The sequence below is a fragment of the Myodes glareolus genome, chromosome 4 (assembly GCF_982192425.1).
Source record: "Myodes glareolus chromosome 4, mMyoGla1.1, whole genome shotgun sequence".
Lineage (NCBI taxonomy): Eukaryota > Metazoa > Chordata > Mammalia > Rodentia > Cricetidae > Myodes > Myodes glareolus.
The window spans coordinates 71,387,410-71,402,949 of record NC_142029.1 but is presented as its reverse complement, the minus strand read 5'-3'; the positions used below and the strand labels follow the sequence as shown (position 1 = coordinate 71,402,949).

At 48.0% G+C, this 15,540-nt stretch overlaps 1 protein-coding gene across 3 annotated transcripts in view; it reads left to right on the top strand.

Moving 5' to 3' along the window:
• Nucleotides 1-15,540, top strand: part of Grik4 (glutamate ionotropic receptor kainate type subunit 4) — a 424,337-nt gene that overhangs the window by 247,691 nt on the left and 161,106 nt on the right. For all 3 annotated transcript variants that reach the window (XM_087905544.1, XM_087905543.1, XM_048417251.3), the window contains exon 4: nucleotides 10,127-10,291. In XM_087905544.1, the coding sequence (XP_087761670.1) occupies nucleotides 10,127-10,291 (165 nt within the window). The remainder of the gene's footprint in view (nucleotides 1-10,126; nucleotides 10,292-15,540) is intronic.

The window sequence follows — 15,540 nt, the reverse complement described above, 5'->3', positions numbered from 1 at the left end:
AAAGAGGATTGACAGCAGGAACTGACAGCAGTGGGAAGCGGGTTCCCTCCTGACCTCAGTCATTGAACAGATGGTGAGGCCAAAGGGTGGGGAGAGTGCAGGCATCTCTGCCAAACATGTGCGTGTGAGCAACTGTGCTACTATTAATTGAGTCTGAGGAGCAAGAGTGCACCCCCAATTGTATATAAAGATAATGGGTACCATTTGGGGCACAGAATTTGCAATAAGCCCCAAGGGAATATTTGGTAATAGCAGCCAGAAACAAATGCCTACTGTGTGGTTGAGAACTTAAGTCTACATGGCAACCCAGGGGCTGAAAGTTGAGAACCGATTTGAGAATTAGTAAGCTATCTCTCCCTGTATGTATGCATGTCTGTGTGCACTCAGGGGTGTGCATGGACATGTGTGCCTGTGGAGGCCAGGCAACAACTTTGGATTTTTGTTCCTCAGGCCCCATCCACCTTGCTACTGAGACAGAATCTCTCACTGGTCTGAAATTCATTGAGTAAGGTAGGTAGGCTAGCTGAGCAGGGAGCCCCAGGGATGTGCCTGTCTCTACTTTCCTGGCATTGGGATTGCAAGCATGGACCACTATGTCCTGCTTCTTTACGTGTGTTCTGGGGATGTTCTTGGACCCCTGACTTGTAAGGCAAACATGTTCCCAACTGAGCTGTCTCCCCAATCCAGTAGGTTCTGTAGGGGAAATATATAGTGAAGAACAGGAAAACTGAAGATTGTACCCAGTCTTGGGTAACACAGCTAAGCTCATGGTGGGAGCTAGGGGAGATGGGCGAATGGAAATTTCAGTTTCTCTGTATCCTTACCAACACTTAGTATGGTCAAGCCTTTTAATTTCAGGCATTCAAAAACGTTTTCATTAGTAGCTCATTATGGTTTTAATTTGCATTTCCCTGGTCACTGTTAGCGCTGAGTATATGTTATACTCACCCATACCACTTCTCTGTGAAGGGTCTCTCAAATTCTTTTTATTTGGCTTAAAATTTGCGTAGCTTTATTATTACTGGAGTCTTGAAAGCCCTCATGTTTTCTGGATGCAAGTCCTCTGCCTAGGGTAGGTTCCGCACACCTTTTCTTCCAGGCCGCGGCTTGCCTCGTCTTTGTGTTCATGGCATCTTTGGAGCAACAGGCATGTACAACTTCAATGAAACCTAACTTACCGAGGTTTTACTTCATGGATTGTATCTAAGTCTTTATCTGACTTGGGATCATGTAGATTTTCTTAGAGACATTCACAGTCTCGGGGTTTACCTTTATGTCTACATCTCAGTTTGTGTTCATTTTGGCACATGGCAGTTTGAAGCTCTTATCTCCTTTTATTGTGTGAAGATCCCACTATTTTGACTCAACACAGTGTGGTACTATTCTTCACTGGGCCTTTGTCAAAAAACCATTTTTTCCCACAGATGTATGGAGCAGAGTGATGATCTTAATAAAAGCTGGCTTGGAATCTCCCCAGAGTCAAGGTTAATTTGGCTCAAATATTTATGAAGGGTATACCTTTGCCAGGCGAGGTACTACGTGCTGGGTTAGAGTGAGCTGATGAGTAGAAGTGAATGACGGAGGCCTTGGCTGAAATGCACTGCAAGAGGCATGGGTTTCTTGGGAAATACAGGGCTATGGTGCTTGGTTCATCTTGGCGTTCAGGGTAAGGCTTCCTGGAGGCGTTGTCCTAAGTGTACAGAACCAGCAAGCAAAGATAAGAGAACAGAGCAGGTGGGGGGAGGGCAAAGGAGTGCAGGCACATAGCAGCACCAAGTGTGTTTGCATGTTCATATTTGTGTTCATATATGCATGGGTAGTCACATGTATGCCTCTGGGTATGTGTGCATGTGCACATGCACCCATGATATGTTGTCAGCATTTCACTATATGCGCTAGAGTGGGATGGGTAGGGAAGCAGAGTCTAAGGGGCAGGTCTCATCTGCTGTGTCACGGAGCCCCACAGATGGAACCCAAGGTGGCGCATATGCCCGGCAAGTGTCATTTCACTAAAGTACACTCCAAGTCAGTTTTTACTTTTGTTTTCATCTTTATTTTGAGACTGGGTCTGGATAAGTGGCTCAGTCTGGCCTTGAACTTCTAATCCTCCTGTCTCGGCTTCCTGACTAGCTAGGATTGTAGGCACATAGCCCCAAGACCCAGTTGATCCAAAGCTCCACCCTCCCGGGTAGTTGAGAAGAAGCAGACAGTATCATTAGGAGAACCAACAAGAGAATGCTGAGGAGGCAGAAGCAGACGTGGTTGGGGTGGTTGTTTGGAGGGGAGGAAATGCAAGGGTGTGATATCTTGGAAGCTAATGTTGTCCTTTGCTAATCTCAAAGGGAGGAAATGGCTCAACTTAGTATCAGTGTGTGTGTGTGCGTGCGTGTGTGTGTATGTGTGTGTGTGTGTGTGTGTGTGTGTGTGTGTGTGTAGGTCAGAGGACACCTTTTTGGCATTGATTCTCACCTCCTACCTTTATGAGGTGTGGGGGTTTGAACAAGAATGGCCCTATACACTCATATGTTTGAAGATTTGGTGGTCAGTCAGTAGAACTGTTTGGGAAGGATTAGGAGGCATGGCCTTGATGGAGGAGGTGTGTCACTGGGAGTAGGTTTTGAGGTTTCAAAAGACCAGTGCCATTCCCAGTGTGTTCTCTGCCTTCTGCCTACGGATGAAGATGTAAGCTTTCAGCTGTCCCTCAAATCTTCCCGCTACCCTCACAAGCTCTAACCCCCTGGAACCATAAACCAATTAAACTCTTTTATAAATTGCCTTGGCCACGTGTCTTATCGCAGAAATAGGAACCTAACTAAGAAATGCGGGTTTGCTTATCAACCTCGGGTGATCAGGTCTGTGTGACAGGAGCTCTACCCACTGAGCCATCTTGCCAGACTCTTAGTTTGGGTCTTGATAAGTGTGAGATGTCCTTTAGACATTTGTCTGGAGGTGACAACTGACTGTTGTGCGTACATGTTGCGTCCCCAGGGAGGTGGCTGGAAACAAAAACCATCACTTCTGAAGCTCCTGTAAATAAGGCAGAAAAAGGGCTTTGCAGAGACCCTGGGGATCCATCCATATTAAAGGATGACAGGAACAGAGGCCACCTCCTGTAGCAATGGCCCGAGAATTAGTAGCATCCTTGGAGAGTCTCTTCCTAGGAACCAGTGAAGTTGAAGACCTCAATTGAGGAAAAATAGCAGCAGGGTTTGGCTGCCAAGAACCCTAGCTCAGGAGCAACCTGCAGCAAGGGTGCTGCCGCAAATGGACCCAGGGGCTGCGAGAAGCCATGCAATCTTGGGCAAGCTGCTTAACCTACCCCTTCTCACTTAACTTGCCTCTAAAACCAAATAATAAGCTGCGGGTTGCATGGGGACTAAATGAGATCGTACATTTGATGTTCTCAGAGTAGCACCTGGTGATCATCAACAATGACGCTGACTAGTGACGTAATTAGACAAGGAATCAGAAGTAACCACTAATTTTGCAGTGATGCTTGCTGGCCTTGGTGTTGGGTGCTTTCTGAGTGAGGCAGAGGACAGAAGGTGACTTGCAATGGGTGGGTGGGGGGACTTAGGGCTGAAGTCAACAGACTCTGAAGAATCACCCAATAAGCCAGGCTTACACTGCAGGTGGGTTCTCCCCTTTCTCAGGGGAGCTGTCAGTATTGTAGAAGTATTGGGGGGGGGGAGGGCTACACTCTCCTCTCTGCAGGCATTAGAAGTCCCCCTTCACTCCTTTGCATGTTGGCTGTGAGTTTTGGCTTTCCACTCACCAAACCGGGAGCCCATTGTGCTTGTTTACAGGGCCGGCGTGGCACAGGGCCCATCTGGTCTCAGGAAGTTCCATCTGTTTGGATGTTGTTACTGTCTGAGCACAGAGAGGCAGCCTGGTCTTCAAGACACTGAAGACAAGAGCAAAAGGGGTGTACAGGGCAGGCAGAGCGGGGTGTGGGGAGACCGGTCTGGGGATGAATTCTCTCCTGGAAGCGGCAATCTAGGTGAGGATAAAGGTCTGACAGCTCCCGTGGAGGGAGGGAGATTCTTTCAGTGGAGGAGATGAGTGGGCACAAGCGAATGGAAGGCACTATAAAGACAGACCTGATGAGAGATGAATGACGGGCTGTAGCCTTATCTGGGAAACGAGAACTGCAGGCCAGCAGCTGGGAAGCCAAGGTAACCAGTTCCCCAGGGCTCAGCCCATCTCTTTTTCTTGTTAGCACAGGGTCATAACAGGTTGGGCCAAAAGCCATTGGCAGTGTTATAGATATGGCCTATAAAGGTTCACCAGTAAAACTTCTTTATTCCCCCCTTAAAGAAAGGAGCTATTGGTGCCTAGAATCTTCTGTAGCAGGCCTTTGGTGGAGTTTTAGAGATTAAGGTAGCTGACATCCATACTTAAGGGGTCACTCCTGAGCTTCCAATAATGCATGAAGGGAAGGCAAGTCCTGCTCCAGTTCCCACAGGTGAACAGAGAGCAGGATGCTGCCATCCCTGGGCTGATGCTGCCATCCTTGGATGGATGCTGCTGAGTAGATGTAGCACTGGGTTCTCCACCATGCATCCCGATGCGCAGGAGTTGTCTTCAATCCTGGCGTCATCTGGTGTTGCCACATCACCAATATTTGCTGTAGTTGCTGCTGAGAATAAAGAGCCAGGTGGTCCTGCACTGCTTAGACACCGAATAGCCATTTGTTCCTGACCACTGTGTGTCCAGATTCACTCATTTACTAAGATGAATCAGGTCCAGCCAGCCGATACCCTCAAAGAGCTGACTGCCTAAGAGAAAAAGGAGAGGCCACAGATAGACAACAGGACAAATTCATAGAGCTCAAAGGAAGGGAGTAAGCTGGGGAAATCAGGCAGGCAGGAACAAGAATTATCTGGGTATTTAATGCACCAGCATCTGAGGGTACACACAGATACAGGAGGGTAAGCAAGTCTCTGCCAATGGGGTGGGGCTGGTGGGGTTCTCAGGAAATCTATGGAAGAGGATACTAGGACCTGGGAGTTGGAGGGACTTTCTGAAAGAGGTGAGCCTGGAGGGAGGAGATCCCAGATGTGGAAAGAGGGGTAAGGAACAGTGTCAACAAAGGCAGAGGTGACAACAGGTGGGTGATCATGCTCCAGTAGCAAGAGGATGCCTGACAATGATGGCCAAAGGCAATTCGCAATGCTTTGGGAGACCATTCATCCTTCAGGCTGTAATAAAAAACAAATCAGTAGCTGTACATCTACTTCTGCATAGGCCTGGTCACACTAGAGCTGAGCTAGCCAGTGCTTTAATGGGCTGGGCCACACCCATCAACCCAAAGAAATCCATCCTGTCCAAAGCAGTCACTCACTGGAGCGAGAGTGGGGAGGAGAACTTGGGATCAGGACACACACTGTCAACAGGCTGTCTTCCCATCGTCAGGGACCTCAGACCCAGATGGGGAGAGAGCTCAGCAGAGAACAGAATGCTTGGTATTTGAGGGAGAGGCTTTATGTGAATGCAAAGCGTTTCTTGACAAAAAGAAGGTTGGTGAATCCTGCTGGGCCAGAAGAAGCTAGGCATTGGATCGTCAAGGCTAGAGAAAGGTGAAGACCTTTAGCCCCTACGCATGCCTCTCCATTGCAACCCTGCCCTCACTGCAGCCCAGACATCTTAGCCTTACTGTGGCTACTAGTTGACTTCTGTGCAGAGCGGTCCCCAGGGCCACAGGATGTGCTGGCTCATACTGTTCCTCATTTGGCAGCAGCTGGGAACTCTAAACATTCTGGCCTAGCCTAGTAGCTGGGCCAGAGGGACCCAGTGTGGTCCAGGAGCATCCGCTGAACATTAAGTCTCGAGCACACTGCTCTCTTCCGCCCATCTGGCCCCTCTCCTGGGGCTTCTGAAGAACAAGTGTGCTGTTTGGTAACTGCCCTTCGGTGACATGTTCCTTCAGCATTCTGGGAGAGCCCGAGTCGCCACCTTGTCTTTGGCATCCATAACCCTAGAATTCGATTCCTATTTTCAAGCTAATTATCCTGGTTCCAATGTGTTTGATACAAACCAACCAACCACATCTTTAAGCCTCTTCCCTGTCAGAAATTAATCACCATCAAGAACCAAGATCTCAGTGACATGTGGTGCTCAGGATGGCGTGGGAGTGGGCATGGGGAACAGGATTTGACAAGTTCTTGTCCAATACCTCTGAGTGCCTCACAGGGAAGGAAAGAAGAGGGCCCAGCGTCAGATTCCGTATTCCTTCCTATTGTCTGCTATTCCTCTGACTCGGCACGTTAGATGATGCTCTGGATGTTGGATGGACAGCATGTGACGCAGTTGGGTAGGGGCTCGTACATCTGCATTTGTATTAACATACTGCCTTAATCAGTTTAGGATGCTATACAGTGAGGTTGCAAGCTAAGTGGCTTAAACAGATCTTTTATTTCTCAGTGTTCTCTGCAATGTCCAAGGCCATTCCTAGCAAGGCCTCCCTTCCTGGCCATCTTCTCACTGTGTCTTCTCATAGGAGAGAACAAGTGAGTGAACTCCCTGTTCTTTCTTCCGAGAGGGGCACTAACCGTGAGTTCAGGGCCCCATCCTGGCAACCTCATTTAACTTCAGTTAGCTTCCGAAGGCCCTCCTTCCAAATATTGTCACATCGGGAGTCTGTACTTTAAAAATATACTGGGAAGGGGGGCAGCAAAAGAGACGTAATGAAACCCACGGCACACACATTAGGGGTGTCTTTTTCGAAAAGACGTAGAGAGGAGAGGGGAGGGGAGGGGAAGGGAGGGGAGGGGAGAGGAGAGGAGAGGAGAGGAGAGGAGAGGAGAGGAGAGGAGAGGAGAGGAGAGGAGAGGAGAGGAGAGGAGAGGAGAGGATGAAAGCAGTCGGATCTGGAACAGACCCTTGGGTGTGTGTTGCCTCTTATAATACACTGCATTTGTGCCGTTTGCACACCGATGCAGCCATGGCAAAGCCAGGGAGGCTGTAACATAAGCACCCGTGGCAGATGGCCCTAAGTTCCCATGTTCACGAAGAATACAGATTTCGTGTTAGCTTTCTTCACTGTGACAAAATCCCTGAGGTCAATCAGCTTAAAGGAGGAAAGGTTTCTCGGGCTCGTGGCATCAGAGGTTTCAGAGCTTGATTACTTGGCTCTTTTGCTTTAGGGACCATGGTGAGGCTCTAGATCCTGGTAGAAGTATGTGACAAGAGAAAGCCACTCTGTTCAGGTGACCAGGAAGTGTGTGTGGTGGGGAGGCAGAATCATTACCATTCAGTGGTCTGACTTCCTTCACTATGGCCCACCCTTTGAAGTTCCAATAGCTCCTAGTTGACCCAGCCTCTAGGATATACTTCAGATCTAAACCCTACAGCATTTCCTAGGAGATTATTTTAGTGATTAATTTATTGCAAGTAATTTATAAAATATCTAGTCGAGTTAACAGTGAGACTCAAGAAACTAAGGATGGCTGCCTCTAGTTGGAAAATCTCATCAGGGTGTGAGTAGGTGATAGGTTCAGGAAAGCGTAAAGGTTACGTGGGTGGTTTTCAGAGGTCGAGAATCCAGTCTGTCACTCTTAGTATCTCAGCATTGATTTGCCTTGGTGACACTGCCTTTAAAGTGACCATAAGATGCAGGATCCTTCCCTGATACACCCTCTCTTGAGCCCAAGTCCTGAGAGGTCAGATTTGGTGTCTGAGGTCAGGTCAACCTAAGACCTTGTCCTCCTCTATCACTAGCCAGCTCTGAAAATGTGGGCGAGTCACTGGGCTCATCAGAAACCCCCTTCTCATCTCTGTGAAGTGACGACACTAATCCTACGGAGCTGAGAATGAGATGCTGCCATGTCTGCTAAACACACCATTGTTGCTGAGTACACAAACACAGACCTCTCTCGGATCCAGGGTCTCCTGCCGTGACCCTGCTGGACGGACTGCCAGTTCTGCTCTTCTAGATGTCATCCCTGTGCTCTAGGGCCAGCATAACGGCTGCCGCGTATTTTCAGCATAAAACATTTTACAGCATCAAATCTTACACAGGGCCTGATATCCGTAACCAACACATGTGAAGTTGTGGTGGTCACCACTGGCATGGGTCTGCTTTTAGAGGGCACATCATGTGTCCATCAAGGGACATCACTTGTGGATCCTTCCTCTCTATACCTGCATCCTTACGGTCTCAAGTTGTCATCCCAGTGTGACACAGTGTGACTCTCTCCATCTCTGCTTCCTGTAGAGCTGTTTCATTCTGAGTCTTGCTTCCTGAACCTGTGCAATGGGACCGTAACATGAACACTGACTGAAGCCAGAACATTCCCGAGTTGCCCCATTCACGAGGAATGTGGACATGTGTCACAGGTTACCTTGGCAGGGCTTTTAAGCCTTCTCAGTTACAGTTCTGCAGGTGACTGGGAATGTGTGCATTTCTAGTTAATGTGTCTACTTCATCGCCCAGGCGTTGGGACTTCACCTTCACAGGCCCCATGCTTGAGCCTACATTGTGAATGTGAAATTGAGTTTACATTGCTCACGGAGAGCATGCATATAAATAAATCCACCGTCAGGAAAAAATGCTTTATCGCATCCTGTGCTGTGTCTGGTATTTCCTTTGTGCGATGTTGATTGTATGTATATCAGTGAAGGAGGAAACGACAGCATGGAGCCTGGGCCATGAAGGCCTAGGGAGATTACCTCGGGGATCTTATCCCAGCAGAAAGCTAGCAGATACCAAGTCCATATTCATTTGTGGCAGAAGAATCTGTTGTGATAGGCCTTGTGTTTCCTTCAGCCTCTGAAAGATAAGCTTGATATTCTTTCCTTTTTTTTATAATTGCTTTAGTGAGGTAAAATTCATATCCTGCATAACTCACCCGCCTAGAATATACAGTTCTGTGACTTTTACTATAGTCGCTGTTGTTTCCTAACCCAAGGCAGCTGCTACTCTGAGCTCTGTCCCCACCGATTCACTTTGTCTAGACTTTCTTGTATTAATGGACCCATCCGAGAGGTTGTGTTTTGTGTCTGGCTTCTTTCACTTGGTGTAATGTTCTTAAGGCTCGTCCATGTTGTCACATGCGGAAATAACTTTATTCCTCTTATTTCCCAGCAACAATCCACTGCAATAGGAAAGCATCCTTCTCCTTGTCCCTCGGTTGATGGGCATATGGATTGTTTCCACCTTTTAGCCTTTGTGGATTATTACTCATAAATAACTGCCGTAAATGTTTACGACAAAATCTCTGTGTTGTGTGTCAGCATTTCGGTTCCCCTGGGAAGAGAACTCAGAATCTCAGCAGCCAGCACTGAGTGCCTGCTAGGTGTAAGGCTGCATCGAGTATGCCCCATCTCGTGTATTGAGCACAGTAGCCCAAAGAATAGCTTTCCTCCACTTCTTTCAAGTAAGAAAACAGATCCTTTAGTTCATATGGGTGGACCTGGCACTACAACCCAATTCCCTGTGTGTTCCTTCATATTACATCCAGAGGCAGGGCAGCTACTCATACCGTACCTTTCTCCAGGTCACCCACGCCAACTGTCACACTGGTTAAACCCAGAGGGTGGGTCACCGACCTCCGCTACCTCAGCTGAATCCCTATACCAACCAGTGGGTTTTCTTGACGATGCCAGTGTTGAGTAAAGAAAAGACTTCAGAGAAGTTGCATAGCTCGCCTTGGGGGACCTAGCTCATGGCACCAGAGACTGGCGTGCCAGCATTCTGCAGTACTGGCATCTGCTTCCCTGCCCCCACAGCTGCCCTACACAAATGCAGAGCCTTCTTTCCTGGGGGAGTCCCCCTGTGTACTTAGAATTCCATTTTCAAAAGGGTAGCACGCATATGCCTTTCTGTGTGTACTTGGATAAGTCTCTCAGGGTATTTTTGCACTGGGGCCCAGGGACCTCAGACAGGTAGGACCCCTGGTGGCTGGCTGTGGTATTGCATTGTCCCTCAGGCGCATCGCCCATTAGAATTCACTGCTATGCCATGACTGGGGACTAAAGCAAGCAGTGAACTTACTCTGGAGGGTTCTGCGGATGTCGAGGTAGAGAGGGATTTGGGAAGATGGCAGTTTGGGGAGGATGGAGATGGAAGAGGGGTAATGGTGGTGGGTGATGTACCAACTGTCTCCGTGTGGTTACCTACCCACAGCTGCTATCTTGGATGACCCCATGGAGTGCAGCAGAGGGGAACGGCTCTCCATCACCCTGGCCAAGAACCGCATCAACCGCGCACCAGAGAGACTGGGCAAGGCCAAGGTCGAAGTGGACATCTTTGAGCTTCTCAGAGACAGCGAGTACGAAACTGCAGAAACCAGTACGTGGAATGAACAGGCTGGCAGAGGCCGATGGTGGTGGGTGTGTGCCTAGTGCCAGGCCTCTTGACACAGATGTTTCCAGGGGAGGGAAAGAGTTATCTATGAGGAAGGTCTGTGGGAACCTCAGCCCAGATGATATTCCCAAGTTTTGTTGTGAATGAGTTAGCTAGGATATTAATTCACTAAGTAATTCATCCATCCATCCATCCATCCATCCACTCATTCATTCATTCACATGTTGATTCATTCATCTCCTGAACATTTTCTTTACAAATACTTGAAGAAAGTTTTGTGGATATTGCGAAAGAATGGTAGCTTATCCATTACCCTTCGGATTGCCTTCTTCCTTCCTTCCCCCCTCCTTCTCTCCTCCTTTCCTCCCTTCTCCTTCCCCCTACTTTCCCTAGTAGTGTTTCCTTCCCTAGTAGTGCTTCACTTTGAGATAGGCTCTCACTCTGCATCCCAGGCTGGTCTAGAACTCAGTAAGTAGTCCAGGCTAGCTTCAAACTCACAGCGATTCTCTTGCTTCGGTCTCCTGAGTACTGGCTCTGCCGTTGTAAGTCACTCCACCTGGCTCTGTCCTGTGTTCTTGTGCTGAGACAGAAATGCAGGAAGCTGCTGTGACTTGGAATGGAGCATGGACACTTTCTTCCACTAAGATATTTAGCCTACCTGTACCTCAGTTTCTTCATCAGTAAAATGGGGGTGCTAGGCTCTGCTTGGCAAGTCTCGCACATTGTTATGAGTCTCACATTAGTTAAAATTTAGGAGAATCCTCCGTGAATTGTAAGGTGACACTCAGCTTACTCCTAGCGCACGGGGTGGGTCCCGGGTGCTGGATGCTGCTAGTGTGAGATTTGCACACTATTTCTTCTCTTTCAGAACAGAAGGTGGTGCTCAGGGTGTGGGATAATTTCCCTGAGCACAGAGCTACCTGTGCAAATCCACTGCACCTCTCTTACGATCCTCTGTCTGGTGTTGCTCCCCTGAGTGAGCCCCTGTCTTGTAGCTAAGCTGGAAATGAACAGCTCCAGTATAGAAGGAAAGCAAAGAGCTGTTAGTCAACTCTCTGCTCTGTGAGAAAGTACTTGAGACACCAACTTAAAAAGAGAAAAACTGTTTGGCTGCACAGTTTCTGAGGTCTGAGTCCATGACTGGCCTGCCCCATTGTTGTGGGGTTTTGGACATACAGAGCGTCATGGTGGAGTCCTGTGTTAGAGTTACCCACTTCACAGTAGGCAGGAAGCAAGAGAAGATAGGAAGAGAGGGGATAAGGGTCCCAATACCCCTTTAAGGACTCATTCCCATTGACCTCACTCCCTTCCACTAGGCCCCACCTCCTAAAGTTTCCACTACATCCCAATAGCACCACCATGTGACAACCAGGCCTTCATCCTGAGTCCTTTGAATCCAAACTGTAGCAAGGGATGCTCATCTCAAACAGACGATTGACATTAGTTCCACAAGACTTTGGAGAGTCCCCTTTTCTTCTTTTCCCAAACCCAAACCCAAACCCAAACCCAAATAAATGAAAGAGAAGAACAAGTCGTGCAACTATTCATGTCTGTCAGAGGGTCTTTCCAATGAGGATGCAGTGACACTCTATTGCTCTAGCCTGGGATGTTAGGACTACAGAAAGGAAATAGTTTCTCATTAAAGTTAATGGGGGAGGCAGGCTGTGGCCCCCAAAACCACCAACATCTATCTCTCTCTCTCTCTCTCTCTCTCTCTCTCTCTCTCTCTCGCTCTCTCGCTCTCTCGCTCTCTCGCTCTCGCTCTCGCTTCCATTCTCTGTCTTTCCTCTCTCTCCCCCATCTTGTGTGTGTGTGTGTTTCTTTGTCTCTCTTCTGCTCTCATTACGTCTTTAACATCTTTGTACGGCTGGGCCCAGGCTCTTCCCTAGCTGGCTGGTTTTCCTAGATCATCCATCATGGACCTGTCTCATAATGGCTGTCCAGGATGATGCCCTCTGATTCTTCACTCTGGAGATTTTATCGAGTGTTTCCTCCTATGATTCAGGATGCTTTGCTTTGGAAGTAGTGTTGGAAACAAGATTGATGGGACCTCTGGAGTCATGGGACCTACAGTCCCTTCAGAGCACACAGTGTCAGCCTCCCCAATACTGTTTTTTAAATCTATTTATTATTTTTTTTTTGAGAATTTCACACAGACATACATTGTACTTTGATCATGCTCATCCCTGTAACCTTCTCCCTAAGTCTTTCTGTATCCATGGCACCCCACCTCTCCCAATTTCATGTCTTTTGCTCATAAATAACATACTGAATCCAGTATGTGCTGCTCCTATAGCAAGGATGTAAGGCTATTATCTGGAGCATGGCCAACCTATCAGGGACCACACTTCTGAAGAAAACTGACACTCCTTCCCTGAGCACTGTCAACTGCTGAAAGCACCCCCTCCCTCCATGCTGTTATGTTGGGTGACTTGTTCTTACACAAGTCTTATACAGTCGCTCACAGCAGTTGTGCATTCGTGGCTGCAGCTGTCTTGCCGTGTCCAAAGGATGCAGTTTTGCTCTGGTCCTTCCTGACTTCCGACGCTCATAGTCTTTCTGCTCCTTCTTTGATCGTGTCTCTGATTCTTGAGGGGAGGAATGTGAAATAGACATCCTACTTAGTATTTGTTTCTCTGGATTCCCAAAGTGGAAGATCTGATTAGGTCTGTTCCTCTTGCTTTGTGGCCAGTCTCACATGCTGCGGATATTTGCCAGACTACAAACAGATATTGACTACCCTTGGGGACAGTGTCCTCTCCTGGTCCACTAGATGTGAATGAGAGTTGTTTATACTCTACAGATAGAGCCATTGAGGCTAAAAGGAGCTACTGACACACGTTCCTCTAGAACAGGGTGTGGTAGATCCAGTATGAAAACATTCATTTATTCATTCAATTAGTAAATAAACATCTAACAAGAGCCTATTGCACCTGATTCTACCCAACAAGAATTTATCAGGGAGCAGAAAAAATGTCCAAGAAGACGTCAAGATTAATTTCTTGCATAATAAAAATCAGATAGATTGTTCAAGATCTTCCAAATAAAATAGAAATACCCAGAACAAATTCTTATAAGTTTTTTAATCTTATGAGTTTCTTCTCCCAGGACTCAGAAAAGGGTCTGGATTTCTTTATAGCTCTGCAGTCCGTTCTTTGAAAACCAACTCACCCCTCCTTCCCGTCAGTTCTTCGGGGCCTCCCCAGCAGGACTGAGTGCATATCTGCCCATTGTGGATGGCGTCATTGGCGGGAAGAAATTTCCTCTCCCAATGACCCACGCAGCTTGCCTTGGAAAAGTCAGTGCATCTAAAATATTAAGCCAGATGAATCAGGGAAGAAAGGAAATTGATATCTTTATTCTTCATTGCAGGGCTTTCAGCATCTTTTTAATGCCCCCTTTTTAGGCACCAAGTATTTTATTAGCAAGTGGCCTTCGGTTCAGCTTTTATATCTCAGTGTGTTTGAGGCATGCTTCAGATGCCTTCTGGATCTTTCTACCCCAAGTGTCTTTCATCTGAAGTCAGAGTATACCACCAGAGTAGGGTTTAAATGTCACCAGACAGTTCTTTGAAAGGCCCCAGCCTAATTTTTTCTATCCTCAGGTAAGGGAATAGGTGAATGGTGGGCTTGTGTGGTGGACTAAAGCAAAGTGAACAGGCTCACTGGTGGGTATCAGTGGCAGTGCTGGCAAAAGATAGGTAGAAGGAACACGATCCCTGGATGGGGAGGACTAGCCACACTGATCCCTACTTGGGAAGAGGTCTAAGTGATGTGGCAGTTGGATCGTGAATCTGAAAATTAGATTGTGGTGTGGAAAGGCTGTATAGCCATCCTTATGCCTCGGGTTTGCTTATTTGTCAAGTGCTAGTCATGTTGTCTCATCCAAGTGTTCCATGTCACAGCAGTGTAGGTGACACACGCCCCTTGGTGGGTGCGCACACTGCTCTTCCGCAAGTGACAGCTGTAGCTTTTGCTGTTGGGCTATTTTCCCTCCTGTCTTAGCGGAGCAGTTTTCCTCCAGCCTTCCCCATCGTCTCTTCTATCCTGCATTTCAAACCTCAGCTATCCCTGAGGGCTACATTCTTTCCCAGACTCTTCTCAAGTGACTGCTTAATGTCAGCATCCCTCATAATTGGGCATTCCCATTCTCCTTCCAGTTTTCTGCACTTGATGCTTCTGACAGCTTTGAGCCTTTGCAAGGGGCGACGGGTCACCTTATGCCAGCTGCTGCTCCATGCCACAGTCCGGGTTTTCCCTGGGCTACTGGTCTAGGTCTGATTTTCCTTGCTAATTTAAGACATTTGCATGGATCCAAGGCCTTGGGCAACTCTCCCTACCCCTCACCTATCACCCTGTGGCCAGGGACCGTGCTTCGAGGAGATTAAAGAGATTGCTGGTGATGTTTTTGGTTGTGCAAAGTCAAGGCTGTGATTGAAGTTGGGACTTCAGTGATCCAACAGGGCTGTTTCGTCTTACTGCGGTAATAGGAGCTTTTCAAAAAAGCACTGTACACACCACACTTAATGAATCACATTCAGGGTGGGTCAGCCAGTCCAGGGAAGCAGAGGTTATTTTGAGAATCAAAGATGAGGAAGTGTAACGGAGGTGAAGATGCTGGAATCTAGAGGTCGCCCCCTCATCTGTTCGCTGCACATGAGGCTTAGAGATGGAAACTATCACACAGAGCACTAATTAACAGCCAACCTGGAAACGGAGAGGATACGAGGAGAAAAATCAACCCCCATTCGGTCTGGTTCAAACAGGCAGATTTTCATACAGTGGGTTGAGTTAGAGTGAGGGTCACTTCCAAAGCTTCCTTCGGCACTCACGGGACTCCCCCCACCGCTGCCCTTTTACCACCCTCGCCTCAGGCTTCTAGATGTTTGATTTGCTAACTCCCCCTGCATGGTTCACAGATCTGAAGTGAGAGAAATGGACACGACCCATTAGGCCATTTCCCTCCCACTCTGCCCTTCCTCCTCTCTGCTCTGTCTTATCTCCATCACAGCCTTCCTTTTGCAAGGAGATTCTAAAACGTGTCAGGCGTCCATGTCCTCCGCTCCATAGATCACCCTGTCTCCTGTGGCGCATGCATTAGAGCTGAGCTAAGCACCACCCTTTACCACCCAAATACCCGTAGGCACCGTTCCTGCCGCTGCCAGAGCCAGTTTGAGGCTTAATTTACTGTAGAGCTCGAAGCAGGGGCCTCCCTGTCAACCCTTCACCTCTGCT